Consider the following 18285-nt stretch of genomic DNA (forward strand, 5'->3'; position numbering starts at 1 on the left):
GCCCTTTGTATTTCCAATGAATAACCTAAACAAAATGTTTCCTCTCAAATAATATATAAACACAACATTAAATATGTCTATAATAATAATAATGACAATAATAATAATGACCTTATTTAAAGACAGTAACACAATTAGCTAAGAACTAATTTACCTTGAGGCCCTCATACAAAGGAATTTATTTATTTTAGCTGCATCTCTGAAGCCACTGGATATATTGTGTTTGGAAGAAGGATATAGAGTGGGCATTTCTAATCTCAACTGGAATACTATTCCAGAGCAGAGTTCCAGAGTACTGGAAACTTTTTTTTAATAACTCCTTGTTTGGTTTGGGAATCTTATACTGTTTGGCAGACATGGATCGCAGGTGGGGAGTATTACAAGGTACCCTATACTGGAATAGTGATTGTAAATATTCAGGAGCACTATTATGGCATATCCTGTGCATTAATTTGGCTTTTCTCAAACAGATTCAGTCTTTAGTAGGCAATATTTTTAACCTACCAGCTAAATTTTCCTTGCTTTCTTTCTGGATTGATATTAGCCCTAATGCTCTTTTTTGAAGATGTGCCAGCTTTGCTATGTGTTTATCATTTGAATTACCCCAAACTGTATTACAGTAGTCTAAATAGGGTTGTATGTAACTGTTATAAAATAGTTTTCTGTGCCTTTCAGGGAGAAAATATCTTATCCTACTGAGAAGCCACAAACTTGAATTGACCTTTTTACTGATATGTTTGATATGTTCAGTCAATGATAAGTTATTATCTACCAGAGCAACAAGTTGTCTATCATAACAGACCATTTGCAAATTTTTATTCTTCCATGTCAGACATAGTTCATCACGGTCTGCTGACTGACAGGCACTTTTACTAGCCTAATATAGAAACTATACCTATGTACAGGTATTAGCTATGTAATATCTTCATTATAGATAATGGCTACAATTAAAACAATCATGAACAAACATATATATATACATACATACATACATACACATATGGTTATAAGTCGAGTCCAGCTGCATGATGCATTTATCCAAATCACTGGCAGATTTGAATCTATGCAGTTTATGAGGAATAATCAGTGGAACAAGTAACATTGACCCTGATCTGCCAGTGCATTATGTTATGCTAGATGTGGGACCATGTATGTCAGTGTGACCTGCATGTATACCTTTCTCTCATGAGACCATATTAAAATTTGCATTGTGAATAAAATCGCTCTCAATTGCTTGCAATTGATTATGAAACTATTTTGGAGCATGCTTAGGGATTATACACCACTGCCTCTTAAACTGGTTAATGTGACCTACTTTTCAAACACCTTGTGTGAATGACGTTTTTTCTCACTAGTTATAATTATGTGAATTTCAACTTTGCCATAATGTTACATTTGTATATCTGGTGTAGTCTTATAAATAAAAATGTGCAAGACCCATTCCTTATGCAGAAATAATTGAAACTGATGACTGATTAATTCTAATAAAATCAACCTTACTATAAAAACACAACTTGAGGACCAGGATGAGGGTCATCTTAATGGGAATTTCTGTAAACTGTAAACGATATTTGTTTCTAGAAAATTCTAAGGTCAGAAACAAGGCTGTATATAGAACTCAAAGCTAGTAAACATGTTTATCCTACATGTCGTTTGACATAATCTCAACTCCTACCCTCAGTTATGGATAAAGGTCAAGGATACAGTACAAATTAAATATATATATATCACATATAATCATGGACAAAAACAAACACACAATACAAATGAAATATGCATAACACTTACTCCTAAATTAAAATTTATTTTGATCTGCAGTTGAATATGGCTGCTACAGCAGCTATCTTGAAAATATTGGTATTGACACCTTCCTACATGGATGGTTATATTAACATAGGGTTTTCACGAGAAAGCTTCTTGTGACATCTGATTGGTTTTAAATAAAAGTGGTGCCAATCTGAAGTCTAATATGGCCACCATGGCAGTCATGTTAATGACCTTCATAGTATAACACATCCTTAACAGAAAGTTTGATTTATGTGGGGTTTCACCCAAACGCTTTTTATGATGCCCAGTTGGTCTTAAATAAAATTGGTGCTGATCTGACATCAAATATGGCCACTGGAAAGCAGCCATCTTAAAAATCTTGTTATTGCTACTGGGGTATATCGTACATAGTATAATGTAGTGTCATCCATTGTTACTGGAGTATATCGTACATAGTATAATGTAATGTCATCCATTGTTACTGGGGTATATCGTACATAGTATAATGTAATGTCATCCATTGTTACTGGGGTATATCGTACATAGTATAATGTAATGTCATCCATTGTTACTGGGGTATATCGTACATAGTATAATGTAATGTCATCCATTCTTACTGGAGTATATCGTACATAGTATAATGTAATGTCATCCATTGTTACTTTGGTATATCGTACATAGTATAATGTAATGTCATCCATTGTTACTGGGGTATATCGTACATAGTATAATGTAATGTCATCCATTGTTACTGGGGTATATCGTACATAGTAGAATGTAATGTCATCCTTTGTTACTGGGGTATATCGTACATAGTATAATGTAATGTCATCCATTGTTACTGGAGTATATCGTACATAGTATAATGTAATGTCATCCATTCTTACTGGAGTATATCGTACATAGTATAATGTAATGTCATCCATTGTTACTGGGATATATCGTACATAGTATAATGTAATGTCATCCATTGTTACTTTGGTATATCGTACATAGTATAATGTAATGTCATCCATTCTTACTGGAGTATATCATACATAGTATAATGTAATGTCATCCATTCTTACTGGAGTATATCGTACATAGTATAATGTAATGTCATCCATTGTTACTGGGGTATATCGTACATAGTGTAATGTAATGTCATCCATTGTTACTGGGGTATATCATACATAGTATAATGTAATGTCATCCATTGTTACTTTGGTATATCGTACATAGTAGAATGTAATGTCATCCATTGTTACTGGGGTATATCGTACATAGTATAATGTAATGTCATCCATTCTTACTGGAGTATATCGTGCATAGTATAATGTAATGTCATCCATTGTTACTGGAGTATATCGTACATAGTATAATGTAATGTCATCCATTGTTACTGGGGTATATCGTACATAGTAGAATGTAATGTCATCCATTGTTACTTTGGTATATCGTACATAGTATAATGTAATGTCATCCATTGTTACTGGGGTATATCCTACATGGTATAATGTAATGTCATCCATTGTTACTGGGGTATATCATACATAGTAGAATGTAATGTCATCCATTGTTACTGGGGTATATCGTACATAGTATAATGTAATGTCATCCATTGTTACTGGAGTATATCGTACATAGTATAATGTAATGTCATCCATTCTTACTGGGATATATCGTACATAGTATAATGTAATGTCATCCATTGTTACTTTGGTATATCGTACATAGTATAATGTAATGTCATCCATTCTTACTGGAGTATATCGTACATAGTATAATGTAATGTCATCCATTCTTACTGGAGTATATCGTACATAGTATAATGTAATGTCATCCATTGTTACTGGGGTATATCGTACATAGTGTAATGTAATGTCATCCATTGTTACTGGGGTATATCATACATAGTATAATGTAATGTCATCCATTGTTACTTTGGTATATCGTACATAGTAGAATGCAATGTCATCCATTGTTACTGGGGTATATCGTACATAGTATAATGTAATGTCATCCATTCTTACTGGAGTATATCGTACATAGTATAATGTAATGTCATCCATTGTTACTGGAGTATATCGTACATAGTATAATGTAATGTCATCCATTGTTACTGGGGTATATCGTACATAGTAGAATGTAATGTCATCCATTGTTACTTTGGTATATCGTGCATAGCATAATGTAATGTCATCCATTGTTACTGGGGTATATCCTACATAGCATAATGTAATGTCATCCATTCTTACTGGAGTATATCGTACATAGTATAATGTAATGTCATCCATTCTTACTGGAGTATATCGTACATAGTATAATGTAATGTCATCCATTCTTACTGGAGTATATCGTACATAGTATAATGTAATGTCATCCATTGTTACTGGGGTATATCGTACATAGTATAATGTAATGTCATCCATTGTTACTTTGGTATATCGTACATAGTATAATGTAATGTCATCCATTCTTACTGGGGTATATCGTACATAATGTAATGTAATGTCATCCATTCTTACTGGAGTATATCGTACATAGTATAATGTAATGTCATCCATTGTTACTTTGGTATATCGTACATAGTATAATGTAATGTCATCCATTGTTACTGGGGTATATCGTACATAGTATAATGTAATGTCATCCATTCTTACTGGGGTATATCCTACATAGTATAATGTAATGTCATCCATTCTTACTGGAGTATATCGTACATAGTATAATGTAATGTCATCCATTCTTACTGGAGTATATCGTACATAGTATAATGTAATGTCATCCATTGTTACTGGGGTATATCGTACATAGTATAATGCAATGTCATCCATTGTTACTGGAGTATATTGTACATAGTATAATGTAATGTCATCCATTCTTACTGGGGTATATCGTACATTGTATAATGTAATGTCATCCATTGTTACTGGGGTATATCGTACATAGTATAATGTAATGTCATCCATTGTTACTGGAGTATATCGTACATAGTATAATGTAATGTCATCCATTGTTACTGGGGTATATCGTACATAGTATAATGTAATGTCATCCTTTGTTACTGGGGTATATCGTACATAGTATAATGTAATGTCATCCATTGTTACTGGAGTATATCGTACATAGTATAATGTAATGTCATCCATTCTTACTGGAGTATATCGTACATAGTATAATGTAATGTCATCCATTGTTACTGGAGTATATCGTACATAGTATAATGTAATGTCATCCATTCTTACTGGAGTATATCGTACATTGTATAATGTAATGTCATCCATTGTTACTGGAGTATATCGTACATAGTATATTGTAATGTCATCTATTGTTACTGGAGTATATTGTACATTGTATAATGTAATGTCATCCATTGTTACTGGAGTATATCGTACATAGTATAATGTAACGTCATCTATTGTTACTGGAGTATATCGTACATTGTATACTGTAATGTCATCCATTGTTACTGGAGTATATCGTACATTGTATAATTTAATGTCATCCATTGTTACTGGAGTATATCGTACATTGTATACTGTAATGTCATCCATTGTTACTGGAGTGTATCGTACATTGTATAATGTAATGTCATCCATTGTTACCATTCACTCCATTTTATTACCATCCATAAGCATACCCACCTTAAAAAATGGACAGTGTAAAGTACAATATTAGATGATTGAATTATTGGCACATCTTTGATGATCTTCGTGTATAGCAATTACACCAAAGTCCCATCTCTCTGTGAACTCTGTGACTTAGGTTTAGTAGCAAATACACCAAAAGTCCCTTTTCTTTATGACCTAAGTTTTGTAGCAAATACACCAAACTCCGTTTTCTTATGACATACTTAGTTTAGTTTATCAAGTTGGGTATTAGTTTTCAGCCTAATTAATGGATAGGTGTGACATTTTGTCCAAGTGGGTTTTAGTTTTGAGCCTAATTAATAGATGGGTGTGACAGTCAAGCTTTCTAATACATAGTACAGACTTGAAATCTAGATTATCAATTATGCACATCGTTGTCCATCCATCTGTACATCTACCTACACCCCAGGTTAAGGTTAAGATAAGTGTTAGATATTATACATTACTGTGGAAGTTGTTGAAATTAAAGTCTGTGTGTGTGATTTGGATTTTTAACGTAGCTTTAACAAATTTTTAGTCATATCGCTATGATGTCTGCAGTGTGACAGTTTATATAAATGTCTAGCACTGGGGCATCATGCTGCAGGCATGTAGCATGATGTCCCACCCAGTTACATTATCCTGACACCAGGTCGACCAGTCCTAATGCTAACCTCTTAATGCTGAGCGCCAAGTGAGGCAGCTGTTAGTACCATTTTTATAAGTCTCTGGTATGACTCGACTGGGGATTGAACCCACGACCTCCCACATCCGAGGCAGATGCTCTAACCACTAGGCCACCAGAGTGGTTATTAAAGTCTGTGTTAAAGTTGTGTACATTAGGGTCAGTGTTAAAGTTGTGTTCATTAACGTCAATGATAAAGTTGTTTACATAAGGGTCAATGTTAAAGTTGTGTACATTAAGGTCAATGTTAAAGTTGTGTACATTAAGGTCAATGTTAAAGTTGTGTACATTAAGGTCAATGTTAAAGTTGTGTTCATTAAGGTCAATGATAAAGTTGTTTACATAAGGGTCAATGTTAAAGTTGTGTACATTTAGGTCAATGATAAAGTTGTTTACATAAGGGTCAATGTTAAAGTTGTGTACATTAAGGTCAGTGTTAAAGTTGTGTACATTAAGGTCAATGATGAAGTTGTGTACATTAAGGTCAGTGTTAAAGTTGTGTACATTAAGGTCAATGTTAAAGTTGTGTACATTAAGGTCAGTGTTAAAGTTGTGTACATTAAGGTAAATGTTAAAGTTGTGTACATTAAGGTCAATGATAAAGTTGTGTACATTAAAGTCAGTGTTAGAGTTGTGTACATTAAGGTCAGTGTTAAAGTTGTTTACATAAGGGTCAGTGTTAAAGTTGTTTACTTTAAGGTCAATGTTAAAGTTGTGTACATTAAGGTCAATGATAAAGTTGTGTACATTAAGGTCAGTGTTAAAGTTGTTTACAAAAGGGTCAGTGTTAAAGGTGTGTACATTAAGGTCAATGATAAAGTTGTGTACATTAAGGTCAGTGTTAAAGTTGTTTACAAAAGGGTCAGTGTTAAAGTTGTGTACATAAGGGTGAATGTTAAAGTTGTGTACATAAGGTCAATGTTAGAGTTGTGTACATTAAGGTCAATGATAAAGTTGTGTACATTAAGGTCACTGTTAAAGTTGTGCACATTAAGGTCAATGATAAAGTTGTTTACATAAGGGTCAATGTTAAAGTTGTGTACATAAGGTCAATGTTAGAGTTGTGTACATTAAGGTCAATGATAAAGTTGTGTACATTAAGGTCACTGTTAAAGTTGTGTACATTAAGGTCAATGATAAAGTTGTTTACATAAGGGTCAATCTTAAAGTTGTGTACATAAGGTCAGTGTTAAAGTTGTGTACATTAAGGTCAGTGTTAAAGTTGTGTACATTAAAGTCTGTGTTAAAGGTGAGTACATTAAGGTCAGTGTTAAAGTTGTGTACATTAAGGTCAATGTTAAAGTTGTTTACATAAGGGTCAGTGTTAAAGTTGTGTTCATTAAGGTCAATGTTAAATTTGTGTACATTAAGGTCAGTGTTAAAGTTGTGTGTATTAAGGTCAGTGTTAAAGTTGTGTACATTAAGGTCAGTGTTAAAGTTGTGTACATTAAGGTCAGTGTTAAAGTTATTTACATAAGGGTCAGTGATAAAGTTGTTTACATAAGGGTCAATGTTAAAGTTGTTTACATTAAGGTCAGTGTTAAAGTTGTGTACATTAAGGTCAGTGTTAAAGTTGTGTGCATTAAGGTCAGTGTTAAAGTTGTTTACATAAGGGTCAATGATAAAGTTGTTTACATAAAGGTCAATGTTAAAGTTGTGTACATTGGGGTCAGTGTTAAAGTTGTGTACATTAAGGTCAATGTTAAAGTTGTGTACATTAAGGTCAATGTTAAAGTTGTGTACATAAGGTCAGTGTTAAGGTTGTGTACATTAAGGTCAGTGTTATAGTTGAGTACATTAAGGTCAATGTTAAAGTTGTGTACATTAAAGTCTGTGTTAAAGTTGTGTACATTAAGGTCAGTGTTAAAGTTGTGTACATTAAGGTCAGTGTTAAAGTTGTGTATATTAAGGTCAATGTTAAAGTTGTGTACGTTAAGGTCAATGATAAAGTTGTGTACATTAAGGTCAGTGTTAAAGTTGTTTACAAAAGGGTCAGTGTTAAAGGTGTGTACATTAAGGTCAATGTTAAAGTTGTGTACATTAAGGTCAATGATAAAGTTGTTTACATAAGGGTCAGTGTTAAAGTTGTGTACATTAAAGTCAATGTTAAAGTTGTGTACATTAAGGTCAATGTTAAAGTTGTGTACATAAGGTCAGTGTTAAGGTTGTGTACATTAAGGTCAGTGTTATAGTTGAGTACATTAAGGTCAATGTTAAAGTTGTGTACATTAAAGTCTGTGTTAAAGTTGTGTACATTAAGGTCAATGTTAAAGTTGTGTACATTAAGGTCAGTGTTAAAGTTGTGTACATTAAGGTCAATGTTAAAGTTGTGTACATTAAGGTCAATGTTAAAGTTTGTACATTAAGGTCAATGATAAAGTTGTGTATATTAAGGTCAGTGTTAAAGTTGTTTACATTAAGGTCAATGATAAAGTTGTTTACATAAGGGTCAGTGTTAAAGGTGTGTACATTAAGGTCAATGTTAAAGTTGTGTACATTAAGGTCAGTGTTAAAGTTGTTTACATAAGGGTCAGTGTTAAAGTTGTGTACATTAAGGTCAATGTTAAAGTTGTGTACATTAAGGTCAATGATAAAGTTGTTTACATAAGGGTCAGTGTTAAAGTTGTGTACATTAAGGTCATTGTTAAAGTTGTGTACATTAAGGTCAGTGTTAAAGTTGTTTACATAAGGGTCAGTGTTAAAGTTGTGTACATTAAGGTCAATGTTAAAGTTGTGTACATTAAGATCAGTGTTAAAGATGTGTACATTAAGGTCAATGTTAAAGTTGTGTACATTAAAGTTAGTGTTAAAGTTGTGTTCATTAAGGTCAAGGTTAAAGTTGTGTACATTAAGGTCAGTGTTAAAGTTGTTTACATAAGGGTCAGTGATAAAGTTGTTTACATAAGGGTCAGTGTTAAAGTTGTGTACATTAAGGTCAGTGTTAAAGTTTTGTACATTAAGGTCAATGTTAAAGTTGTGTACGTTATGGTCAGTTTTAAAGTTGTGTACATTAAGGTCAGTGTTAAAGTTGTTTACATAAGAGTCAATGATAAAGTTCTTTACATAATGGTCAATGTTAAAGTTGTGTACATTAAGGTCAGTGTTAAAGTTGTGTACATTAAGGTCAATGTTAAAGTTGTGTACATTAAGGTCAAAGTTAAAGTTGTGTACATTAAGGTCAGTGTTAAAGTTGCATACATTAAGGTCAATGATAAAGTTGTTTGCATAAGGGTCAGTGTTAAAGTTGTGTACATTAAGGTCATTGTTAAAGTTGTGTACATTAAGGTAAGTGTGAAGGTTGTTTACATAAGGGTCAGTGTTAAAGTTGTGTACATTAAGGTCAATGTTAAAGTTGTGTACATTAATGTCAGTGTTAAAGCTGTGTACATTAAGGTCAATGTTAAAGTTGTATACATTAAGGTTAGTGTTAAAAGATGTGTACATTAAGGTCAATGATAAAGTTGTGTACATTAAGGTCAATGTTAAAGTTGTGTACATAAGGGTCAATGTTAAAGTTGTGTAAATTAAGGTCATTTTGTTAAAGTTGTGTACATTAAGGTCAATGTTAAAGTTGTGTACATTAAGGTCAGTGTTAAAGTTGTGTATATTAAGGTCAGTGTTAAAGTTGTGTTCATAAGGGTCAATGTTAAAGTTGTGTACATTAAGGTCAGTGTTAAAGTTGTGTACATTAAGGTCAGTGTTAACGTTGTGTATATTAAGGTCAGTGTTAAAATTGTTTACATAAGGGTCAATGTTAAACTTGTGTACATTAAGGTCAGTGTTAAAGTTGTGTACATTAAGGGCAGTGTGTTAAAGTTGTGTACATTAAGGTCAATGTTAAAGTTGTGTACATTAAGGTCAGTGTTAAAGTTGTGTACATTAAGGTCAATATTAAAGTTGTATTCATAAGGGTCAATGTTAAAGTTGTGTACATTAAGGTCAATGTTAAAGTTGTGTATATTAAGGTCAGTGTTAAAGTTGTGTATATTAAAGTGAATGTTAAAGTTGTGTACATTAAGGTCAATGTTAAAGTTGTGTACATTAAGGTCAATGTTAAAGTTGTGTACATTAAGGTCAATGTTAAAGTTGTGTACATTAAGGTCAATGTTAAAGTTGTGTACATTAAGGTCAATGTTAAAGTTAAGTGAATATTGAAGTTGTTCACATTAAAGTCACTATTAAAGTTATTTACATTAAGGTCAAAGTTATATTTTTCTGCTTTTGCAATAAATAAATTTTAGTATTTAGTTTTAGTTAGAAGTTTTTTATTTTATGATTTAATTGTTCTTTACAATTTATTTGTGTTTAGCGTTTATTTGTTTTTTTTTATTCATTTGTGTTTTAGGATTTATTTGTGTTTTAGGATATTTTATCCTTGGAATTTTTCTGTTTTAGGATTTATTTGTGTCATCAGAGAGATTATGTAAAACAGAATGTTCATAAGATAACAATCTTAGAGTAGTTTCCTATTAACACAGTTCTGGTCCATATTATCATTCTCTGTTACACAGTTCTAGTCCATAGAATTAGTCTATTTCACTATTCTAGTCCATATCATTAGTCTCTATTACACAGTTTTAGTCCATATTACACACTTCTAATTCATATTAATAGTCCATATTAAAAGTTCCAGTCCATATTGATAGTCCATATTACAGTTCTTGTCCATATCATTCAATCATATTTACACAGGTTTAGTCCACAATATTCATCATATTTACACAGGTTTAGTCCACATTATTCATTTCTATTTACACAGGTTTAGTCCACAATATTCATCATATTTACACAGGTTTAGTCCACATTATCCATTCTTATTTACACAGGTTTAGTCCACATTATCCATTCTTATTTACACAGGTTTAGTCCACATTATCCATTCTTATTTACACAGGTTTAGTCCACATTATCCATCCTTATTTACACGGGTTTAGTCCACATTATTCATTTCTATTTACACAGGTTTAGTCCACATTATCCATCCTTATTTACACAGGTTTAGTCCACATTATTCATTTCTATTTACACAGTTCTAGTCAATATTATTATTAGCCCATATTATACTTTATAGTCCATTTTGTTAGTTCCTAGTCCATATGATTAGTCCATATTGCACAGTTTTAATACATATTATTATGAGACTATGCTCTTAAAGAAACAGAAAAGAGTGAAAGAAAACAAGCTTTGTAAAATTTAACAAATATTTTTTTCTCTATAATACAAAGAGAAAATGAGAAAAAAGAACTTACGATATTGTGAATTAAATCCCCAAATAAACCAAGAATTAGATCAAATGCAAGTCCTAGTAATTTAAAGTCCTGAATAAAATTCAGCAAAATTCCAGAAGATATCTAAAAATTGAAGGCAATGATGTGTCTTTTATAGCCTATAGAATGCTGATGTGTCAACAGTCTTTTGTTGAATGATGGTAATATAATTCCAGGTTTGAATATGTTATAAATTCCAGTGAATATCTTTATCCAAGAGCTTTAACATAGCACTTTTGTATTTCCAGAGAAAATAATGACTTGAATTCAGTAATATAAAGAAAAAAAATCAGCCCAGACTGGTCACAACATGATACAATTAAAAATGCTAGATGTTAAAGCATGAATGACCAAATCCTCACAATCACAAGATTATATAGTTCTCTACTTGACCTCAGGTCACAGTTGGCATTTTCTAAAATAGAAAGAAAATAGAATATAACTTTCTTGAATGATCTAATGAGCCTTGTTTATGTACAACACAATAACCTGTAAAATTCACTTAGGAAACTCCAAAAACCTGACCCAAATGAACATATTTACTCCTTGTTTACCTGAATAATAATCCTGATATTAAGCTTATACACAGAGAGAATAATTTAAGCATGTAGTTGTTGACATAAATTATTTTTTTTTAAAAAGTCAATCAGGTCAAGCAAAAATGAACTCAAATTTGGACATGGTCATATATATATTATACTGATTAGTACATATAGTGTCCTAAGCCCTTCAGGTACTGGGCAATAGATACATACTCTCCAGTCCATATTACTGACACCTATTATGCAGTGTTGTCCATAGACACATATTCTCCAGTCCATATTACTGACACCTATTATGCAGTGTTGTCCATAGTAATGGTCCCTATTTCACAATTCATATAATTAATATTATTCCTTCTCATAGATATTGTAAAAGTATTTCTATCAACAATACTTCTTGCAATACTAGGTTTTATTGGGCAGGCTTCTGCAATATTTTGTGTTATGGGTATTAATAATATTTAATACTAGGTGTTCTTTTCAGGCGTTTGCAATATTTTGTGGCATGGGAATTAATAATACTCAAATGTACGAGATGACGGTTCGGGCCAGTGCAAAGCAGAGGGTTGCATTGGAAATCCTGTCTTACCACACTTGTGCCCCAGCAGAGGAGGCACAAAAATTGAAGGTAGGTTCATTAAAATGTTGTTTTTCCTACTAATAAGTGTCTCCATTGCAGGCTTTGAAAACGTTTAAAGGAAACTGATCTAGCAAGATATGTGTCCAGTCATGTACAAGTTTTATTTGTCTCGCCCATTTCTAGTTGGAATCTATTTAAACACTGCAGTCATCCAATCAGACAAGCATTTGGAAAAATGATCTTGGTCTCAAAACGTTTGGTTTTTAAATACAAGCAGATCAGTTAAATTGTTACAGCCTGGGTACATGTAAATACAAGCAGATCAGTTAAATTGTTACAGCCTGGGTACATATAAATACAAGCAGATCAGTTAAATTGTTATAGCCTGAGTACATGTAAATACAAGCAGATCAGTTAAATTGTTACAGCCTGGGTACATGTAAATACAAGCAGATCAGTTAAATTGTTACAGCCTGGGTACATATAAATACAAGCAGATCAGTTAAATTGTTACAGCCTGGATACATATAAATACAAGCAGATCAGTTAAATTGTTATAGCCTGGATACATGTAAATACAAGCAGATTGGTTAAATTGTTACGGCCTGGGTACATGTAAATACAAGCAGATCAGTTAAATTGTTACAGCCTGGGTACATATAAACACAAGTAGATCAGTTATATTGTTACAGCCTGGATACATATAAATACAAGCAGATCAGTTAAATTGTTACAGCCTGGGTACATATAAATACAAGCAGATTGGTTAAATTGTTACAGCCTGGGTACATGTAAATACAAGCAGATCAGTTAAATTGTTACAGCCTGGGTACATATAAATACAAGCGGATCAGTTAAATTGTTACAGCCTGGATACATATAAATACAAGCAGATCAGTTAAATTGTTACAGCCTGGGTACATATAAATACAAGCAGATTGGTTAAATTGTTACAGCCTGGGTACATGTAAATGCAAGCAGATCAGTTAAATTGTTACAGCCTGGGTACATATAAATACAAGCAGATTGGTTAAATTGTTACAGCCTGGGTACATGTAAATGCAAGCAGATCAGTTAAATTGTTACAGCCTGGGTACATATAAATACAAGCAGATCAGTTAAATTGATACAGCCTGGATACATATAAATACAAGCAGATCAGTTAAAGTGTTAAAGACTGGATACATATAAATACAAGCAGATCAGTTAAATTGCTACAGCCTGGGTACATATAAATACAAGCAGATCAGTTAAATTGTTACAGCCTGGATACATATAAATACAAGCAGATCAGTTAAATTGTTACAGCCTGGGTACATATAAATACAAGCAGATCAGTTAAATTGTTACAGCCTGGGTACATATAAATACAAGCAGATCAGTTAAATTGTTACAGCCTGGATACATATAAATACAAGCAGATCAGTTAAATTGTTACATCCTGGGTACATGTAAATACAAGCAGATCGGTTAAATTGTTATAGCCAGGGTACATGTAAATACAAGCAAATTGGTTAAATTGTTATAGCCTGGGTACATGTAAATACAAGCAGATCAGTTAAATTGTTATAGCCTGGGTACATGTAAATACAAGCAGATCGGTTAAATTGTTATTGCCTGGGTACATATAAATACAAGCAGATCAGTTTTATTGTTACAGCCTGGGTACATCTAAATACAAGCAGATCAATTAAATTGTTACAGCCTGGGTACATGTAAATACAAGCAGATCAGTTAAATGGTTACAGCCTGGGTACATATAAATACAAACAGATCAGTTTTATTGTTACAAGCTGGGTACATGTAGATACAAGTAGATCAGTTAAATTGTTACAGCCTGGGTACATGTAAATACAAGCAGATCAGTTTTATTGTTACAGCCTGGGTACATATAAATACAAGCAGATCAGTTAAATTGTTGCAGCCTGGGTACATGCAAATACAAGCAGATCAACATAATTAAGGCCTGGCTGATTCTTAATACAAGCAGATCAGTAAAAAATTTAAGGCCTGGTTTCTTATAATTATAAGCAGATCAATATAATTGTTAAGGCCATGTGACACTTGTGATTACAGGCAGATCAGTAGAATTATTAAGGCCTAGCTACTTGTCAACACAAGCAGATCAGTACAAAAATTTAAGGCCTAGCCTGGTGTTCTTTAAAATATTTTTACATGAAACTTCGGCTTAAAGACCAAGTTCAAACTTTTAACACCCTGTAATTTTGATTAAAATTAAATCAGACTTTTACAATTTTTAGTTAAAATTTTTAACACACTGTAAGTTTGATTAAAATTAAATCAGACTTTTAGAACTTTGACTTCAAATTTTCAACTATGTAATTTTTATTGCTAGAAAAATTTGACTTTTAGAACTTTGACTTCAAATTTTGAACACTATGTCGTTTTGATTGAAATGAAATTAGACTTATGCATATTTAATTTTTGTTTTATTTGTTGACTTTTCTTAATGATCGTATGTTATGTCTCTGTATTTTATACTTGACCATGCCCAAAATCAAGTTCGTGTTGTACCTGACTAGCAACATTTAATTTGTAATACATAGCTAATATTTCTTTCTGAGTGTGGATTGAATATTCAGAACATTTATCAATGGAGGTAAACATCTTTATTTTGGCCAGGTTCTAGGACATCAGGTTTCCACTTGGAAATTCTTAAACTTTGATGGAGGAGATTGAGCTATATCCTGTTTCCATTATTGTGTCTTGCCTTTTTATATAATGTTGTTTACTTGAAAATTACTCATTCTTGCCTTAACATTTGAAGCAGAGTTCAGATTTTCATGCGGCTGTAGTTATTTATTCAAATAATTATTCACTAGAATTACAAAGTGCTCAATAATTTCCATGGACAGAAATATTAATTTCGAATTATAGTGAATTCAAATAAGAACATTTTTGATTTTTTATAGGATTGTGATACACTTAAAGACTGTTAGTTCATCATGACACTCCAGGCTATTGGCATATTAGCACACTCAAGACTACAGGCACATTAGCAAATTCCGTCTTAGAATTTACTTGCAATAACAATTTAATTCAATTGGAACTTAATATATTTGGACTTTTGATAGAACTTTTAGGACTATTTGGGATTTAATTCAGAATACTATAAGTTTTTTTTAAATGTTCACTTTGTAGTCTATGGAAATAAATTATATGTTGAAATTTATAAAGCTTGTTGGTTTTTGCTGTTTTCTGTTACTTGGTTCAAAACCATTGAGACAACACTTTTAGAAGTTTGAACTCCAACTTTACACACTGTAATTTTTATTAAATGAAATCATACTTTTAGAGCTTTCAGTTCAAATTGTTAATGCTCTTTGATTTTGATCGAATTGAAAACAGAGGTATAGAAATTTGATGGTCTTCTTAACTAGGAGGCTAAATTTCTGTGACATATATTTCCCCAATACACATCTGATTTATGGCTTTGAGTGTGATATTGAGTTACTCATTCAAAAAGTTTGGATAGCCCAGGACCAACTTTATTTGGTCTGCAGGACCAACTTTATTTAGTATGCAGGACCAACTTTATTTAGTCTGCAGGATTAGTTTTATTTAGTCTGCAGGATTAGTTTTATTTAGTCTGCAGGATTAGTTTTATTTAGTCTGCAGGACTAGTTTTATTTATTCTGGAGGACTAGTTTATTTGGTCTGTAGGACCAGTTTTATTTAGTCTGCAGGATTAGGTTTACTGATACTGCAGGCATTTTATTATGAAATAAAGTAGTGATCAGTGTTTGTTATGTCAGTTTCTGAATTCAGTCCAGTAAAATTGTCACATTGTGTAGTATTTGTTTTTTCTAAATTATGTGTGAATATTTGTCCTTAATGCTTGATTCATTTCATTTGGTTAAAAAGTATTGGAAAGGATGTCACTAAAAAAAATATTGTAAAATCTTTGCTTTACTTACAGTCACTGAAAGTATAGAATTCAATTGCCTCCATCTTATACATGTACAACTTAGTTTTAAGTACAAGCAAGGTCTAAAAGAGTACATGACTAACAATGACTGACTTAGTCTGAAAACCAAACTTCATGGCTAACAATGATTGACCTTGTCTGAGAACAGACTTCTCGACTAACAGTAATTGATTTTGTCTAAGAACAAACTTCATGACTAATAATTATTGACATTGTCTGAGAACAAACTTCATTACTATCAATAATTGACCTTGCCTGAGAACAGACTTCACGACTAACAATAATTGACCTTGTCTGAGAACAAACTTCATTACTATCAATATTTGACCTTGTCTGAGAACAAACTTCATTACTAACAATGACTGACACTGTGTAATAGGTATAAGAACGCCTCAAACAAACCACATGACTAATAATGTATTGGAAAGCCTCAAACAAACTACATGACTAATAATGTATTGGAAGGCCTCAAACAAACTACATGACTAATAATGTATTGGAAGGCCTCAAACAAACTACATTACTAATAATGTATTGGAAGGCCTCAAACAAATTACATGACTAATAATGTATTGGAAGGCCTCAAACAAATTACATGACTAATAATTACTGACCTTATCTGAGGACAAATTTCATCACTAACAATGACTGACACTGTAATAGGTATAAGAATGCCTCAAACAAACCACATAACTAATAATGCATTGGAAAGCCTCAAATAAACTACATGACTAATAATATATTGGAAGGCCTCAAACAAACTACATGACTAATAATGTATTGGAAGGCCTCAAACAAACTACATGACTAATAATGTATTGGAAGGCCTCAGACAAACTAAATGACTAATAATTTATTGAAAGGCCTCAAACAAACTACATGATTAATAATGTGATGGAAGGCCTCAAACAAACTACATGACTAATAATGTATTGGAAGGCCTCAAACAAACTACATGACTAATAATGTATTGGAAGGCCTCAAACAAACTACATGACTAATAATGTATTGGAAGGCCTCAGACAAACTACATGACTAATAATGTATTGAAAGGCCTCAAACAAACTACAAGATTAATAATGTGATGGAAGGCCTCAAACAAACTACATGACTAATAATATATTGGAAGGCCTCAAACAAACTACATGACTAATAATATATTGGAAGGCCTCAAACAAACTACATGAATAATAATGTATTGGAAGGCCTCAGACAAACTACATGACTAATAATGTATTGAAAGGCCTCAAACAAACTACAAGATTAATAATGTGATGGAAGGCCTCAAACAAACTACATGACTAATAATGTATTGAAAGGCCTCAAACAAAGTGCATGACTAATAGTGTATTGAAAGGCTTCAAACAAACTACATGACTAATAACAATTGACCTAGAAAATGGGATGTTGGATGATCTCAAAAAATGTAAATAAAAGTTTGCTTCTTTATTTTTCTTTTTACTAAATTTGCTAACAGTTAATTGCCTAACAATAAATGTTCATGTATGAACCAGTGTATAAAATCCTGTAGAAGTTTTACTTCTTATATAAGTAAATACGATCAGTGCATAGAATTCTATTTCTGATATAGTCATGAATAAAAATTAGTCATGACAATTCTTTCATCTGCAGAATGCATTGGTCCCCAGTACACAGCACTACCGGTTGCTGGACTGTGGATTTTCTGACTTCAGACTTGACGATGATGACACTTTGAAGGCCACAATACGCATGTTTATGGATCTGGAACTTCTGGACAAGTTTCGCATCGACTATGAGGTAATTAAACATTCTACTCGCTCCTTAATCAGGAATACATGAATTTCTGATGCTAGTGGCAGGGGTTTGTAGTAATGCAGATATGCATCCATCTGTCCATCCTTC

General features: G+C 32.3%; 1 protein-coding gene across 1 annotated transcript in view; it reads left to right on the plus strand.

Moving 5' to 3' along the window:
• The window catches only part of LOC149806247 (dual 3',5'-cyclic-AMP and -GMP phosphodiesterase 11-like), a 365100-nt gene that overhangs the window by 268957 nt on the left and 77858 nt on the right, over positions 1-18285 (plus strand). The window contains exons 11-12 of the mRNA XM_089935456.1: positions 12357-12500; positions 18034-18180. Coding sequence (XP_089791582.1) covers positions 12357-12500; positions 18034-18180 — 291 coding nt within the window. The remainder of the gene's footprint in view (positions 1-12356; positions 12501-18033; positions 18181-18285) is intronic.

The sequence above is a fragment of the Sinohyriopsis cumingii genome, chromosome 2, assembly GCF_028554795.1.
Source record: "Sinohyriopsis cumingii isolate HCF-2022 chromosome 2, ASM2855479v2, whole genome shotgun sequence".
Classification (NCBI taxonomy): domain Eukaryota; kingdom Metazoa; phylum Mollusca; class Bivalvia; order Unionida; family Unionidae; genus Sinohyriopsis; species Sinohyriopsis cumingii.